This window comes from Taudactylus pleione, unplaced genomic scaffold (genome assembly GCF_031769625.1).
Source record: "Taudactylus pleione unplaced genomic scaffold, aTauple2 ptg000611l, whole genome shotgun sequence".
NCBI classification, from domain to species: domain Eukaryota; kingdom Metazoa; phylum Chordata; class Amphibia; order Anura; family Myobatrachidae; genus Taudactylus; species Taudactylus pleione.
This window is the reverse complement of record NW_028285013.1, coordinates 5,596,081-5,614,784: the sequence shown is the minus strand read 5'-3', so window position 1 is coordinate 5,614,784 and position 18,704 is coordinate 5,596,081. Positions and strand designations below refer to the sequence as shown.

Here is an 18,704-nt window from a genome sequence, read left to right as displayed (position 1 = left end):
TTAAAGTGAATATCTGATTGGTTTATGATGTCATGTATTCTATTCACGTCATATTAACTATTGGTTACATGCAGTGCTCCCTGTACCACTTAAGTGTAACACATACCCACCCATCCCTAAATATAGAGCAGATGTGTTATTAATGCATACTGACCTGCCAGGCTCCCTCCCTGCATGAGTGAGCCTCCTGCTGGGGAACTGTGGTATTGCAACAATTATTTACAGTCAAACACATGTAATCCTTAAGGATGGATGCCTTACCTGCTCTGTATAATCATTTCACAGAGATACAACATAGCTAAGGCGTGAGATGTCAGGGGGCACTTGCTGTAGCCTTAGTTACTGAATGTAGCTCCTCGCAGCCAGGCATGTATGATATGGCTACTACAGTATAATGTGCATATACAAAGTGACATTGGAAAAAAAAATGGTTTATATTCAGATTTGTATAGGCAAATGTATAATGCAAACTATTATTGCATGTGCCATAGAAAGTGAAGCACCGATTTTAGGTTAATCCATTTTAGCAGGATTGCACTAGAACCATTGTATTCCTGCAGTGATCTTTTATCGTGTCCCCTGTCACTGACTGGAAATTGCCTGAAATGCAGCTGTTTCATGGCTTTGAGCCAATATACATGGGACTATAGCTTAAGTCACTAGGAGCGAGTTACATTGCGGAGGCATGAGGTACCTCTTGCCTCACTGAGGTCACTAGTCCCCAGTGAACACGCAGGCTGCATGTTTATAAATATTGTTTGTTGGCACACAAAATGGCGGCTTGCGCCCTGTGTATCTGTATGGTTACGCCATGATTACCCGCTGATTGTTACATTCTCTTTCTCCATTTGCAGGGCGGGTTGGACAAGCGGTTGCTCTCCGGGCAAAGACTTTTGGTTTTAATGTAATTTTCTATGACCCGTACCTGTCGGATGGGGTAGAACGCGCTCTGGGTCTCCAGCGCGTCACCACGCTACAGGACCTACTGTTTCATAGTGACTGTGTTACTCTACACTGCAGCCTAAACGAGCACAACCACCACCTTATTAACGATTTCACCATTAAACAGGTAAGTGGTCGCTCATCCGTAGTAGTGATCCGGATCTGTCGTCTTCTACGCCAAGCCGGCTCCAGAGCCCAAGTCCGGCTTATTGTGTGTTTCCTCAGTTTGCACACTCTGCTCAGAGGTAGTTGCAGATACATAGGTTGTAGTTTAGAAAGATAAACTGGCAGAAACCGGCGCAGATAGAGGTTCCGCCCCTGCAACTCAAATCCAGCTGTGGAGCATAATCAACTAATCTACTCCATGCCAGGTCTTGGAAAAAAAAGACTCCTCGTTACGGAGCACCGGTCGCCCCTAATCCAAAAGTCGTGTTACCCTTCCCCTATGAAGCCATGGAAGTCGAGACCTATTATGATTAGTTTACAAAGTAATCTCTGTGCCACATATTAAAATTAGGGAGGTCAAGTTTGGTAAATATCTGTTCTCCAACAATATACTATGGGGGAGATTTATCAAATCTTGGAGAGAGATAAAGGTACAGACCAGCCAGCTTTTAACGGACATATTTTTGGCACAGCCTGTACAATGACAGAAGCTGGTACTTTCGGGTAGCTGTATCACAGCTTGGAGGGAAATTGATTTGTACTTTGGGGGAGGTATCAAAGCTCGAAGGGAGAGACGTACCAACCAATCCACTTCCCACTTTCATTTTTTTAAACTGGCCCTGTAAAATGTCAGAATGAAAAAATATGTGTAACTAAAATGACTGCGCAAAATCACCTCACACGCTATACATAATTTTTTTTTTTAATGCAGTATATGAAGCAAAAAGAAATGAAACACTTGTCCGACCAGTAAAGTGAAATAGGGAGCACCAACCATCCTGCGATAGAGGACCTAACAATGTTTCTATGCTCCTTAATTGGATTTATCTACAGTTTAAATAGGTGTTTGTAGTCAGTTTGGTATAACTTGGTCACCGGTTGTCTATCCGCAGTTGATGTAATCACGGTGGTACAGAAATAATCCCTAATCATTCTATCTGCCGGCTCTCACGTTCTAATGACCATTGTTCGCTGTAGAATGTAAGCTCTTGTGAGCAGGGTTCTCGCTCCTAATGTCTCTCTGGGTTGTGTACGTGTGATCATGTGCTACATGCTGCTGCGGCAGTATGGTCACATGACACGTGTGTTCCCATCTATACAGCGGTTTATTTTTAGATTGCCCATTGAGGTGCCAGCAATGACCTCCTGTGTGATAACTTGCTGTGTCCTTGCTGTGTGGTTCTATTAGAATATTTTAGAAACCTAAATTTTTTTGTCTTGGGTTTTTTTTATTTTTTTTATTTGTGGGTTTGCAAAAATGTAATTTGTCCATCTGTGTAACCTTTAGTCTTCTACTATACTGTTCATTCACACTATTTATTCTTTTTTTTTTGTTAATTGGGGGAAGAGGGTGGTGGTGAGGGGGATTCGACGGCGTCTGCATTGCATCGTAGTTTTATTTTTTCTAATATTTACTGAAAGCTTCCCACATCACAATAAAAACGGAAAGGAATGAATACCATGTACCATCTTTGTTCATGGTTATTGACTTTGGGGTAGATGTACTAAGGCGTAGAGAGAGATTGTACCACCCAATCAGCTCCTAACCAATAGCGGCTCCAGAGGTTGGGCTGCAGCGCATATAGGGGGAGTCACACCAACTGCCAGTGAGTCCTGGCCGGCGATGTTCTGCAGTGTTTGGGGTGGCAGTTGGTGGGACTCCCCTATTTGAATTTTGGACTCTGCTGCAGCCCCACCCCTGGAGCCGCCACTGCTCCTAACTGTCATTTTTCAAACACAACCTGGAATGTGACAGGAGCTGATTGGTCGGTACTTTAAGTCTCTCCACTTTACCTTTCTCCCAGGCTTAGTACATCTACCCCTCCACTACGCCACTATCCAATATAATTTCTAATATGCACAGATGGTGTAATGGTAAGCATTACTGCCTCACAGCACTTTGGTCCATGATTTTCATTCCCATCTGTGGAATATGTATGCACTATATAAAGAATAGTTAGATAAATAAATAGAAGCTACTATGCCTGTGCCAAAACCAGAGCAACGTCTCTATCTCCTATACTGTATACAGTATCTGACTACTGTTCTTCTTAGGTCTTGTGATAGCTCTCTGTCTCCATCTTGTGGTCAAAATGGATATAGTCATATAGCTACATCTGAATAGCTTTATTAAAGGATCACAATACAACTTTGCTTGTATAAAGACTATGCTTGTAGTGTTCACCGGTAAACAAAAACAAATCCTACAGAATGGAATATATTTGGCATAAGGTGGTGATCATGAGGGCAGAGATTTCCTCAAGCATCGTAGACTTCGGTCAGTAATCACATTGTAGGAAAAAAAAAATGTGGTGCCTTTCAGCCAAAAAGAGCAGATTAGTGAACAGTATAATTACATCCAGCAACACAGCAGCTCAGTTGTATTCAGATACAGTAGTTTGGATAACCAGAAAGAGAGCGAAAAATTCAGTTATATTGTTGTACATACAACAAATGAGTGTTTGCTCCAGTCACTGTGAGGAGCTCTGCTAGATGGTACATAGGAGTGGATGCCATGTATTTCCAATTAAAGAGAATAAAACCTTATACAGGAACCCAAAGCACATGTAGTCCTTCTACACTGACTCCTAGCACACTGGTGCCAGATCGTACTCCTGCAGTCATGGCACAGCTTTACTATTTTACAGCTTGGGCTTTCATTAAGCAGGAAACCAGAATGGCATTGGTTATGTGCATATGGAATAGTGTTGAGATCCCAGCAGTCGGGATGCCGGTGTTCAAAATAAGCGGCACCGGAATCCCGACACCAGGCATATAACCCCGGCACTGGCATCCAGACTGTAAGTATTGGGGTTAGGGGGTGGGTTAGGCACTAGAGCAGAGGTTCCCTAAGTCTGCCATTAAGGATATCCATGCTTGAGTCCAGATGGTTAAAGGGTTAGGTGCTGTTGGTAAGGTCTTCCTGTATGTGAGGTCTGTGACTGTCAGGTTTTCAGTGTTTGTTCTACCGTACTTTTCTACCACTAGGGAACAAAACCCTGTATATGTTAAATGTAAGAATAGAACACCAATTTTGCCGTGTAGTGAACCTAAACCTTTTCTCTAAATCTGTGTCGGAGACGGACCTGAGCGTTAAATTATGTGTACGGTGATGTATAAATGGATGCCTCCGCATTCTGTTCTGCCGGGGAGAGTTCTGTTACCATGACAACTGAGGCAGGCTCAACCTCTCCAGGTGACAGCTGTCCTATAGCTGGTTATTCAAGACATTGGCTATTCTCCGAGTCCTGATGTGTTCTGTAACCTGCAGAAATAAGAGTCTCCATTCACCATTGCATCCTCCGTACTTTTATAGAGTTGAGAGGAAGGCGCAAATGTGTTCTTGAGTTTTTGTTAATGCCATTTTAGTTTAGTCTCCCAAAAAGCTTACAGTCCATTATTTAAAGATAAATTGTATAACTTCTGTTATGTAGTCTGATTAAATCCTCCGCCCATAAGACAAAGGTCTGATGTTGGACTTAGACTTGTACCATGCTGCCGAGGAGGTTCCGGTTGTCTGCGCAATGCAGTTATACCTCCAGAACACAAAGAACTTTATGCGACACACAATGGCTAGAGCAACAACTGTTCCGAATGTTACACTACTCTTGTACAGGGGATTAGCAAAACTTAAATAAATGTACGGAGCATATACTGTTTATTAATGGAAAATGGAGTGACTTTTACAATTGCGTAACTTAGACATTTAAAATAAGAGCATGTGGTTTGATGGTTTCTGACGCCTACTTTACGTTGGATCGCCTACACAGATGAGGCAGGGAGCCTTCCTGGTAAACACAGCCCGAGGGGGATTGGTCGATGAGAAGGCGCTTGCACAAGCCTTGAAGGAGGGGAGGATACGAGGAGCAGCATTAGATGTCCATGAGTCCGAACCTTTCAGGTACTGTCACTTATTGGTGTTGGTTTGGCACACTTGCCTATTCCTTGGACTCTCCTTTTCAGGAGATGAGAGGAGAATTCCAAGGGGTGAGTGCAAGTGGGTTGGGTTTGATGACCCCATTCACTGACCCACCCACTGGTACGCAAAGATGCGATTCACTTGATTGCGCCATAGGGGGTGGGGCCATGATTTGCATTCTCAAGAACCACCTATCGGGCTTGTTATGTGAAATACGTCAAGGACCTCCACAAGGGTGGGAAGCGCAGAAGAATGGTCTACTCTTCCGAGGGGTCCAGAAGGGCTCCCCAAAATTCAGAAGTCTCCTGGACACTCCGGGAGAGAGGGTCTATAGTTCAGTCAGTGTTGTATGAATCTCTGATACCGCATAAATAATGTACAATAGTAAAATCTATTTATAATGATTAGTCCTAACAATGGGAGGCAATCGGGAAGCCGACTGTCTTATCCCGGCATGGGTGAAATGCCGGGCGTCTAGATATAGACGCCTGCATTTCCCCCGACGCTGGGAGACCGGCGCCCGGCATCACGATCGTACTGATGCCGGGCGCCGCGAGCGGACAGCCGCGGGGGGGGAGGGTTAGGTTTAGGGCTCCCGGGGGGGACTTGGGGTTAGGCACCCCCCGGGAGGGTTAGGGTTAGGCTAGGGGGAGGGAGGGTTAGGGTTAGGCACCCCCGGGGGGGACTTAGGGTTAGGCAGCGGGGAAGGGGGTGGTTAGGGTTAGGCACTTAGAGGGGGGATTAGGGTTAGGCACTTGGGGGGGGGAAGTTAGGGTTAGGCACCCCTAAGGAGGGTTAGGGTTAGGGGGGTTAGGTTAGTGGATACTTACCTATCCACGATCGGGATTTCCAGCGCTGTCGGGCTTCCGCTGCGTCGCACTCTGCTTCTGTCGGGCTGCCGCTGACGGGAATCGAACCGCCGGCCATGCGGCTGACTGTATTTCATACCAATTCCCTAACAATAGATGTTGAGAGTGGCAAGTTATACTAAGTTTTGCGGGCCACAGATAGCTGTTACTCTGATGCTTATATTTATTTATTTATGCTTATATACTACACACACAATTTTAATCTAAAGTAATTACTTATCGCTTTAGCTGCGTACACACACAACAATTTAGTATATGAACGATTTTAGTAAACTATTTTCGTTCATTTTTTTTCAAGGGAAAAAAGAACGAAAATCGTTTACTAAAATCGTTCATTACATTTAGTAAATGAACTACAAACTATTTTTTACATATTCCCTTACTGAAAATCGTGGAGTTGGTCAGTCTGACTAAACTACAAATGTGAACGCGCATGAACGATAATCGATCATCGTTTTAACTCACAGTAAATGATTTTTTCATCGATTGAACGAAAAACGATATCGTTTTCGATAATCGTTCAAAAAATCGTGTGTGTATGCAGCTTTAGTGCTAATGTTATCATTTGTGTTCATTAGGGAAACTTGTGTATAAAGTATATAAGGAATAATGCATTGCATCCCTTACTGTAAAGTATTATACATTATATTATTATATATATTATTAGAAGTCATCGCAGAGATCTGTGACCTGTATAAAAGCACTCGGCCGGCTGTATCGCCCCAACCCCATAGAAAAATTTTGGGGGAGTGCCCGGCGATGCCACTCCAGCCTCAGAAGAGCAGAGCAGGGGTCTTCTCCTGAGCATGCACTGGCCAATAATATGGTATTTATTATCTGGAATGTTTGGGACATTTTCCAAATAATGGATTTTTCTAATACCAGACTGCATTTTACTATTAATTCTCTCCCCGCACTGTCCCATAGCCGGCAATGAGGATACATTTTGTTGAGGAAGGTTGCGCCCTCTGCTGTTAAATAGAGAATAGTATTAAAATAAATAGTAATTTAAAGAACTTCAGTCACTAATTTATGTCAGGGCTGAACGTCTTATGAATGTAGGGCACAGTTTAAGGATTTAACAGACCAAGACTGGATCTATGGCTGATATGTCCTACATCAGACACACGTTATTGATATGTAATGACGATTCAGCCATTGAAATGGGTCCGAACTCCACCTAGAGACCAAATGCAGTCTCACGATATAGATGCACATTATTAATTTACAGACTGTTACATGTCACAGGATCCTCCTGTTAATGCATCGTACGCGCATTAGACACCATTATGTTTTGAAATATGAAAGCCGTTGAAGACTTTAGAATGCAGCGCGTTCCACTTCCCAGCCATCATCTCATGTTTTTTACATTCACTCAGTTGGAGGGAGTCCTGCGCGGCGCACGGGAAGTGCTTTTAAAAAGTACATTTTTGATACATTGAACAAATGTAAACTTAGATTTTCATGCCCCATTATGCTATATCAGATGGTAGTTACTGACGGCACTATTACAAGCTATTTATAAACAAAGTGCGTTTTAACGCAGTGCCGTACCATTAGTTAAAAAATGCACCGACTGCAATAAAAAGGAATCCAAACCGATGAGCTGCCTGGGGTGGTCCTTTTTATACGTACTGTAATATAAATTTGTAAGCATTTACTCCTCCTATATATATATAATTTATTTTTATTTTTTTTATTTAAAGGCACAGCCGGTAAAGTGTTATGAATTTGGCTGAAGAGCTTCTCCCAGTGTAGGATATCAGCCGGTCTGGTCACGCTGACATTATAGACTTGAAACCACTTATAAGACCAGGTTTGGCTCATTGCTACCTGGTTACCCAACCAGTGCCTAAAAATGTTGCAATACATCGGGGTTTTTTTTTTTTTTTTCGGCTTGCAGGAATTCCGGTACTCTGAACTCCTGTGGTGTGGGAACTGTACATTAGGCTGTTTTTAAGATGTTCTTATTCATAGTAAAAAATGTAACTAAACCATTGGTTGAATCGAATCCTTTTGTAGCCCAAAAGTGACAGGTTTCTTCTTCAATTTAGCTTTGCGCAAGGTCCATTGAAAGATGCACCGAACCTCATCTGCACACCGCACGCAGCTTGGTACAGCGAACAGGCCTCCATAGAAATGAGGGAAGAGGCAGCCAGGGAGATCCGCAGAGCCATCACAGGTAATGACTGCTACGGAGTCTCTCACTTGGAGGCTGCTGGCGCTTGGTACTGAATGCCCTTTAATATGAAATGATAGACACTTCTAATGCTGAATGAATGGGAGTACAGCCGGGATGCGGTCAATAGCCCGGCAAAGGGGGGATGTTTGTGCTTAAATACCGATGCCGGAATCCCGATGGTAAGTAGCAGGGTTAGACACTAGGGTGAAGGTTAGGGTTAGGCACTGGGGGGGGGACTGTTAGGTTTAGGGTGCGAGGATAGAGGGAGGTTAGGTTTAGGCACTAGGTTAGGTTTAGGTACCGGGAAGGGTAGGGTAGGGGAAGGTGTCTGTATCCTAACCCTGTCGGGATGCTGGCGTCTGGATTTTGATCACCGGGATCTCGAGCACCCAACCTGTACAGCCCTATAAATGTGTTATGGCATTAGGTAAGACTTTGATAGAGCGGGAAAACGGCATGTTACAGAGGTCCCAGTGGTTTGGGTTGAGTTAAGCTGGGGGGCTGCTGTGACTGCAGATCACCCCATTCATGGAAGTAGCACTACTCTCATTTTCAGTTTCAAAAGTGAAGTTGCATTACCAGTTACTATACACCAGTGTAATCCTCCACCTGCAGCTACTGTGACACCCTCCGTGTAAGTCCTGGGATGTCCATGAAACACTGCAGTCATGATCAAGCTCATTCAACACCATTAACACCATTGCTCTCCTTCAGCAGTTTTGGGTGTTAAATTGGCGACCTAAATGCTAACCATTGATTTACCCAAGCATAGAATATACAATCCTCCAAAGGGCCCGTGAAAATGCATAAAACATCTACGGCATTCCGCAACTATTGCAATCAAAAAAAGCAAAACAGTCCCATGGGTAAAACAGCACCTGGATTTCTTTGCGAGCCATGCCCAGAAACAGATCACCAACACAGCGCTGGCGGAGGTCAGGGAGATTCAAAACCATTGGGAGTAGCAGTCAGAGACGCAGTGCGTCGTTCATTGCTACGACCGTACCAACACGCTGGTAGCGTGCAATATCAGAGGATTATATAGGTGCGGATTAGAGCCAGAGCTTCAGGACCGGACGACTTTAACCAAAACCCAAGGACGCTCCAAAAACGCATATCTTGTTATAATGTACATCTGATGTTGCACATAACCTTTATCGTGTCCAGGCCAGATGAACAAACAGGGCTATATTCTTCCTCACTAAACAATTTACAGTGTCCTAAAATTATTTTCCTTCCACTTTAGAAGGCACCGCTACAAAAAACAGAGACTGTTCTGAATTTATAGCCGGGCCCGCGATAAATATTGTATAATATTGTTAAGTCCATTGAACATGTTCTCTCTTTGATTATAAATATAAAGCAAAGTTATACTTCAACGATATCCTTTCTAGCAAACACTTTCCCTTGTAATTTGAGCATTTATTGTGTTCTCGTCCTGGTTGGGCAGTTTCACCTCTTTCTGGGAGCCAACCCCATCGCCAAGCCCTACAGTTTTGTTGGATCTTTTGTCGCGAAGTAAAATCTTTAAATCCAAAAAGACTGGCCAGCGGAATTCGAAACCCTGGGTTTTTAGCTATACGAAACCCTTTTTATTCTTTACCCATTTCATGTTTTTTTTTTTTTAACAGAACTAAAGCAGCAATATGTGGTTTTCATTACTGTCTGCGGGCAGCACAGATGGTGTATTGGTTAGCAATACTGCCCCACAGCACTGAGTTTCGTGGGTGGAGTTTGTATATTCTCCCTGTGCTTGCGTGGGTTTCCTCCGGGTGCTCCGGTTTCCTCCCACACTCCAAAAATATACTGGTAGTTTAATTGGCTCCCAACAAAATTAACCCTAGTGTGTGTGAATGTGATAAGGAGTAGAGTGTAAGCTTCACTGGTTCTGGACTATACAGTGCCTAGTAAAAGTATTCACCCCTCTTGGCTTTTTACCTGTTTTGTTACATTACAACCTGCAATTTTTTTTTTTTTTTATCTGAATTTTATGTGATGGTTCTGCACAAAATAGTCTAATTTGGTGAAGTGAAATGAGAAAAATATATATATAAAAAAAATCTTTATTAATAAAATTCTGAAAATTGTCCTGTACATATGTAATCACCCCCTTTGCTATGAAGCCCCTCAAAAGTTCTGGTGCAACCAATTACCTTCAGAAGTCATATAATTAGTGAAATGAAGTCAACCTGTGTGAAATCTAAGTGTCACATGATCTGTCAGTATAAACACACCTTTTCTGAAAGGCCCCAGAGGCTGCAACACCACTAAGCAAGAGGCATCACACCATGAAGACCAAGGAGCTCTCCAACCAAGTCAGGGACAAAGTTGTTAAGAAGTACAATTGTAGGTCGGGTTATAAAAAAAATATCCAAATCTTTGATGATCCCCCGGAGCACCATCAAATCCATCATCATCATCATCAAATGGAAAGAACATGGTACCACAACAAACCTGCCAAGAGAGGGGCGGCCACCAAAGCTCACAGACCGGGCAAGGAGGGCATTAATCAGAGAGGCACCACAGAGAACAAAGGTAACCCTGAAGGAGCTGCAGAGTTCCACAGCAGAGACTGGTATATCTGTGCATGTGACCACAATAAGCCATACACTCCATAGAGCTGGGCTTTACGGAAGAGTGGCCAGAAAAAAGCCATTACTTAGTGATAAAAATAAAAAGACACGATTTGAGTTTGCCAAAGGGCATGTGGGCGACTCCCCAAATGTATGGAGGAAGGTGCTCTGGTCAGATGAGACTAAAATTTAACTTTTCGGCCACCAAGAAAAACGCTATGTCTGGCGCAAACCCAACACATCCCATCACCCCAAGAACACCATCCCCACAGTGAAACGTGGTGGCATCATCATGCTGTGGGGATGTTTTTCAGCAGCAGGGACTGGGAACTGATTCGAGTCGAGGGAAAGATGGATGGTGCTAATACAGCGATATTCTTGAGCAAAACCTGTTTCAGTCTGCCTGTGATTTGAGACTGGTACGGAGGTTCACCTTCCAGCAAGACAATGACCCGAAGCATACTGCTAAAGCAACATTCGAGTGGTTTAAGGGGAAACATTTAAATGTGGTGGAATGGCCTAGTCAAAGCCCAGATCTCAATCCAATTGAGAATCTGTGGTCAGACTTGAAGATTGCTGTTCACAAGCGGAAACCATCCAACATGAAGGAGCTGGAGCAGTTTTGCCTTGAGGTACGGGCAAAAAATCCCAGGGGCAAGATGTGGCAAGCTCAAAAAGACTTATCCAAAGCGACTTGCAGCTGTAATTGACGCAAAAGGTGGCTCGACAAAGTACTGACTTTAGGGGGGTGAATAGTTATGCAGGCTGAAGTTTTCTGTTATGTTGTCCTAAATGTTGCTTGATTCACAATATAAAAAAAACACAACTTCACAGTTGTAGGCATGTTCTGTGAATGAAATGATGCACACCTTCACACAATCCATTTTTATTCCAGGTTGTGAGGCAACAAAACATGAAAAATGCAAAGGGGAGTGAATACTTTTGCAAGACACTGTAGATAGACAGTAAAAGGTTGACAATATCTAAATAGACACCAGTCAATAGGTCGACAGGGGCAAAAGGTCGACATGAAAATGGTCGACAGTGTCAGTCAACACATGATTGTTTGTTAGGGTTAGGCACTTACTGGACGGTTAGGGTCAGGCACCAGGAGGGAGGGTTATGGTTAGGGTGAAGATTAGGGCTAAAAAAAAAAAACAACATGTAGTCCAGTTTTGTGCCGACCATCTTCATGTCGACCTTTTGACTCTGTCGATCATTTGTACATGTCAACCTTCTTATATGTCTACCTTTTAGTGTGTCGACCTTTTGTCCCAGTCCTATTGACTGTAACATCTGGTGCCTAGACACCATCTGTGGAATGTGTGTGCAATAACTGGTAATAAATACATAATAATAAATATGTCAACCACAGAAAATATCTACAACGCAATGAAGAAATTAAAATATTTTATTAATTTTCAATGCATATTTAATGAAGTAGAATGTCTAGCAAAACATAGATTGAAATGAAAACATTGGACAGATTTCAGAGAAGCCTGACAACCTTGAAGTTTGTGGGATTCGCCACATTTTCTAACGAAAGTGGCAGAAGAGATTTTTTTTTCCAGTATTTTAAAAAATGAAAATTGATGATTTAAATTCTTTTTAAACAAAAAATAATTAAATTAAAACACAATACAGGAAAATGTGTACATATTTTATGATTTCGTTTTTCAAGAATTAGAAAATATGAAATATACAGCTGTGCCCACATGCATCTATCTTCCGTGCGCTACAAGTCACGCCCCACACAACGAGGGAGCTCAATGTGACTCTGTAGGGCTGAGCGTCCTTTAGTCCGTCTTTTTACCTTCAAATGTGTCTTATTTGAACAATGATGGGAAAAGATAGCACAAGCAGCTTCTGCTGATTAAAATGATATGCAGGATGCCTATGTTCTCTGAGCGAGTACAGGTGTATCTGCATGTGAAATGCTACGTTAGTGTCAGCGGCTGTAACGTAGCGTTTCGCATGCAGATACATCGGCAGACCCACACAGAACATAGGCCTGCTGTATATCATTTTAATCAGCAGAAGCTGCTTGTGCTATTTTTTTGCATAGTTGTGCAAATAAAACGCATTTGAAGGTAAAAAGACTCTTGGCGCTACAGAGTCTCGGCATGGCGTGACTCTGATGGCTGTTAAACGCGACAGGAGGCTAGATGTATGAGTACACATCTGTAATTTAACCGACAAAATCTAGCTTTTAAAGAAAACTACAATGAGATTGATCATTCAACGCACAGATAATGTGTAGACTGTTGTCGTAGATGTATTAAGACCTTGAGAGATCCCCTTATTTTCATATTTATCCAGTTTTGTTAATTCATTTTGAAATTATTTAGGAAAACATTTGCTACTGATATTTTTTTTTTTCTATTTTAAAATGGATAGTTTGGGATTTTCCTTTCATTAGGTTTTCTATAAATAGAGATAATTGTCAACTGATATAAAGTCTCTTGTTTTGGAAAATATTTTATTTAGCCACATCATTTTTAAGTTTTTGATAAAAAATATTTATTGATGGGTGTTGCCATGGACACTACATTTTGCCAATTAATTTGGGTCTTCAGACCTCATCCTATGGTGATGCTATATAGGTGATCTCATGTTTCTTTGGAAAGGCCCTGAAAGTGGCTTGAATGATTCAATATTTGCACTATAATAACTTGTCTGACTTTTTCGGCGAATGTTTTTGTGGGTCACACACAAAGCTGCAATCGCATAATTGATATTCCAGTTCTGGTCATGGTTTACAGAGAACTCAAGGTTCTGTCTTGCCCTTGGGAGGGAAGAGATGACCCGTAAAATCCTCTGAGGCATGTTTCCGCTTTTCTTAAAGACCACTTTATTTTGAGGGTACAACAATTGCAGACTGTATGTAGATCCTTGATCAAATTTTAGATATTTTTATAAATTGTTTTGTCCTTTTTAGAATGTTTTTGATGTATGTTTTTACAGACCTGCTGCAGCAAGAAATTGTAGTGTGTAACATTTGTCTTGGCCGATGCCCTCCTTCATCCGTTCTATGTCTTCATATACAATCAATGGCAGGATAGGAAGTTCCTGAGACCTAAACAAAAAAGGCTCAATCTTTTATTTATGTGTCGGAAAATTTATTTTATACATTTTTTCTTTTGCAAAGGTCGTATTCCCGACAGCCTGAAAAACTGTGTCAATAAAGATCACTTAACAGCAGCAACACATTGGGCCAGTATGGATCCCGGCGTAGTTCACCCAGAATTGAATGGCGCGGCATACAGGTAAACACCTGCACATTTTGATCTATATAATAACTCTAATAAAATTATTGAATGGGTCTATTGATTGGGCAATGGTGTTATCTGTACGCTTCAGGAGAGCATCAACCACCAGCCAGCCACTTTCATGGACAACTGGTTCATGCAATCGACATTAACCTAATTTTTATTTAAAAGAAACATTTCATGTGTATCTGCTTGTCTCCTGTATTAGATCTACATAAATAGATGTGTAGGCTGGAAATTAAGTCTCGGCAATAAACAAAAAGAGCAGTGGTTCAGGTAAAGAAACATTACGTGCTCTAAAGTTTTTATAAAATACATCCAGGGACAGGGCCTCTTCTGGTCCCTTGTAGCACACACGTGTGTGACCTTAAGTTACACATGAGCAGTAACACTGCAAGGAGGGACTTAAAAGTTTTAAACTTGATGATGGGGTTCTCACAATGGCTGAATTTCGGAGCAGCAGTCCCGGCACCAGAACAACGCTGGATTTTTTTCCGTAGGTTTGGATCCGTCGTTGCAAATTGCGGCGAGTCAGATCCATAATTTGCATGCAGCCATTGCACTTATTAATGCATAAGCCCTAAATATCCTTTCTCCTCTATTTCTAGTTTTTTGCCTTGTAGTGTTCTATGTTATGTTTTATCCGTTGCCGTTAAGGGATGGGGGTGTTTTTTCCCTGCATTCTCTGCCACAAATGTCCCCAAATATGTTCTGCGACAGCTCCCTACCTTGAGCGCACAATCTGAATCGATTACTGGAGTCCTCCGGATTTCTTTTATCTTGCATTGCACATGCCAACGTATCCGTCTGCTCTGGGATCCGCTGCGCTCCTTCCCTGTAAATAGGATTTAAACCGTCACGTGTGTTAGCACTTTCTAACCTCTGAATGTAACTGCAGATTGATCACTGGCATGTTTAAAATGCTAATGGACTTTCCGCTGTGAGACGCCTACCAGTCGCAGCCATTGTGGAGCTGGAAATAACGACATACAAATACACTTTGTCCTGCTTTACTATATAAGTGTCACACTGGTAATATAGCGCCTCTCCTGTAATTATGTGCCCGTGTAAAGGTTCCTTATCCTCCCTTTCATCTGCTTCCAATCACCTTCCTGCCGACAGCGCAAATTTTGCCTGCCAAGACGAGTTCTGTGATACCTGCTGCCGTTCTATATATATATATATATATCACACACACCTATTCACCGCTGCTTTAATAATTAATAACGATTTTATAGTCTTGTAATATTGATCTCGGAGTCTGTGTCTTCCGGAGGTAAAGATTACTGATCTGTTGGCGGAATATGAGATGAGGGAATGTTCATATATTGATTTATCATTCTCATTTAGACGTATCATTCCACGGGCGCCCTCGCCACAGGAAGTGAAAGATTAGAAAATGTAAAGAAAAACTAAAGCACGCGGACACTTCACTTTGTTTTTTATCTTGAATTTCAGTTGAATTTGCCAAAAAAAAATAAAAAAAAATAAAATCAGCATTGTTAAGAGACTCCTGAATTTATTGGAGTTGTCCTGGATTTGGGAGGGGGATAAAAGGTGACCCCTGCCAAATACGGTTTCTCATTATTGGGAAGCGGGTGGGGGCTGGAACATGAGAGAAAAAAATTGCATTTGTGCAGTGGTGGTTGGCGGGGCCTGATGCAAATTTCATCATCATGGGCCCCACTTGAAGTGCCTTATTGCGAGGCCGGTGGCGACATCATTGCATCCTCTGAACTTGCTCTTTGGCCCAAAATGTAGGCGAGTAGGCATTTAGTGTTGTCTGGTGAAAACAATTGGATTAATTTATACATTGTTTACATGCTTGCTCAGATTTTGCGCACAATAATGTGTTGGTTGTACAGAAACGTAAATAAAAAAAATATTGCATATTCCTATTTTACCCCTATGAAGCAGATCCATTTACATGATTTGCAGGGAGCTGACTACCAGTTTTTCTTTCAGTGTCTTTTTCTTTCTTTGTGTTCATTGACCTATTGGAGTTTTTTTCTTGCCTTAGATCAGTGGTTATTAAACCTTTTTTGGGGCTACTGTCCCCTTGGTTCTAAAGGCTCATCCCTATAGTCCCCCGTCCAATTGACGAAGATATTAACACAAAACAGTAACCATTAATTTTTAAAATCTAACCCCCCCCCCCCCCTCCCTTCCCTAAGTAAACACACTCTACCAACAGGCCAGTACCTGCCACTTTGGGAACCACCTGCTTTTTGTTCTCTTTGCAACTTAATGATGTGACCAGTGTGTGTATGTGTGTGTGTGTGTGTGTGTGTGTGTGTGTGTGTGTGTGTGTGTATATATATATATATATATATATTACATACATACATACATACATACATACATACATACATACACACACACTGGTCACATCATTAAGAGAGATAGATAGATATATTTATTATAATATAATTTTTATTTATTTTTTTCCAGCAGGTACCCTCCAGGTGTCGTAAGTGTGGCCCCAGCTGGCATCCAGACAGCAGTGGAAGGGATCGTTCCCAGTGCCATGCCTTTATCTCACGGCCACCCAGCTGTGGTCCATCCGCCTCACGCCCCTTCTCCTGGCCAAACCGTCAAACCAGAAGCTGACAGAGACCACCCAAGTGACCAGTTGTAGCCAATGACCTAATAAATAAATTAAGAGACAACCATTCCTTGCATTGGATATCTGGAAATCATGCGGAGACAAAAAAAAACCCACGAAGAGTAAAGAGAGAAAACCATGAAAATATGAAGTGTAACCTGGATTTTTGGATAGTGGCAGAAATAATGAACTTACAGGCAGATCCTAATTGTTTTTAGAGTTTTGGTCCAAATATACAGTGTAAAACGGGAGAAGAGCGGATTTGGAAACTTTTTGCTTTTGTTTTTTTCCCCCCTCCATATAAAAAAAAAATATTGTAGTTTGTCCCTGTTGAGTGGACTGACCTCACTGTTCTGTGTCCTGTTGGTCCTTTGTTGGGCGAGAAAAGTTAGTAGTTAATTATATCATGAATGTACTTGTCTGTGTACAGTTTTTAGAACATTTAAAAAAAAAAAGGGTTGGTTCGCATAATTATCAACGGGGAATAACATAAGGGAGGCATTCAGCAAACCACTTTGGAAATATGAAAAAAAAAAAAAGCTTACAATTTCTTTTATATGTTATAACATGCCCAATAAATAAGGCAGTTGGCAGATTTCTCAGGATAATACATTTTCCCATTATTTGTTTTTTCAAACCACACAGTGCATTGTTTTTTTGTTTTGTTTTTCTACCTGCTTGTCTTACATATGTATTTTTTTTTTTTTTTTATTTCGGAAAGTCTTTTTTTTTTCCCCCCTTATTTCGGCATGGATACCCTTATTACAAATTATGACATTTACATTTAAATTTTGAAGAAAATCAAGATTTCAATAAACAAGCATAAGTGCTTCTTGTCACCGGTTTAAAAAAAAATAAATAAAAATATATTATATTGGTAGTATGCGGGAAATCTATACTACTGAAAGGTAGTACATTTCATTGCCTACATTCCTTTCTGGTAATGTGGTAGGCTAGCAATATTATTATTATTTTTTTTTTTTTCTTGGTTAAAAATCATGTTTGTGAGTGTAACCATTTGTATGAATTATTTTAAAGGAATAAAAATCCCTGACAATGAACAGGTCGCAATAGTTCTATTATTTAAGTAGTCTTGGGTAATAATATTGAGGAGAGGTAAGACAACCTGTTTTTCCATCTGTAGTGAAACTAGAAGTTCCAGCATGTGCTGTCAGCTAAGGTGTTTTGTCTGTTGTTTTTTTTTTTTTTAAATAGTAACAAAAAATAACTCCTATATTTAAAGAAAATTAAACATAATATAGGGAAGTGGTAGGAAGCAGATCTCGCACACAAAGCAAAGTCTCTTATGTGATGGCTAGTGTAAGATACAGGCCTTATTCTCTTGTAGCTAGGTAATAAAATAACACAAATGCCCATTATCTACTGGCCAGTGCAAAACAGCCTAACCCCTCCCCTTGGTGTATTTGACACCGGCCTCCATTCTTCCTTCTGCTCATGTTTGTTAGTAACGTTGCGCTAGAAAGCTCCTGGAGTTTTATTGGCTAATGGCACATACTAGCTACTTTTGCAGAGGTCTTCGGCTGGCTGCTGGAGTCACCACTGTAGAAGCAGACCAGCACTATCGGTCAATTAGAGAGCTGGGCGATGTCTACTGGTTATTACCTCTTCTAGCACATTCCCTATAAGCAGAGTAAGGCTTGGACTGCCATCGTTTAACAACCAGCTTATAGACCATGGCCTTTTTGCTCTTCCCCGATATAGGCTTTATTCCCAATATATGGTTGTCCTTGTCCACAATAGGCATCAGGAAGGAAGAAGTCAGGAAGGCCCATAGTGATACCACTGAATGGTTACAGCAAGGTAATGGAGCAAAATTATACTTATATTAGGTAGATAGCGTTGTAACTAAAGTGGCCACTGCATTTGAGGTACATTTGCCTAAACTGCTGTGAGATCCCAATACGGTCGATAAAGATCGAGGTAACGAACCAAGTTTTGGTGGCAGCTTGATTTTAATGTTTTTTTTGGTAAAGTTGTCTGAATTCTATATAACGCAGAACATAAATATGATCGTTTCCCAGTTCAGTTTCTTTTTTATTTTATTGATAGGCGTTTATGGCAACATATATTTTGTTGCTTTACATGGAATGACTCACCGGTGTAGTACCTCCAAGTATATGGACCTCTGGGAAGACTGTGGTTGACTTTAAAAATGGTCC

General features: G+C 41.5%; 1 protein-coding gene across 7 annotated transcripts in view; it reads left to right on the top strand.

The window, feature by feature from the left end:
- CTBP1 (C-terminal binding protein 1) overlaps positions 1-17,585 on the top strand; it is a 284,958-nt gene extending 267,373 nt beyond the window's left edge. For 6 of the 7 annotated variants that reach the window (XM_088454290.1, XM_088454296.1, XM_088454297.1 and 3 more), the window contains exons 5-9: positions 855-1,069; positions 4,878-5,008; positions 7,950-8,077; positions 13,799-13,916; positions 16,371-17,585. In XM_088454290.1, the coding sequence (XP_088310416.1) occupies positions 855-1,069; positions 4,878-5,008; positions 7,950-8,077; positions 13,799-13,916; positions 16,371-16,557 (779 nt within the window). In that variant the 3' untranslated portion in view covers positions 16,558-17,585. The remainder of the gene's footprint in view (positions 1-854; positions 1,070-4,877; positions 5,009-7,949; positions 8,078-13,798; positions 13,917-16,370) is intronic. The other variant, XM_088454291.1, reaches the window with a different exon arrangement.
- Positions 17,586-18,704: the final 1,119 nt, after the last annotated feature.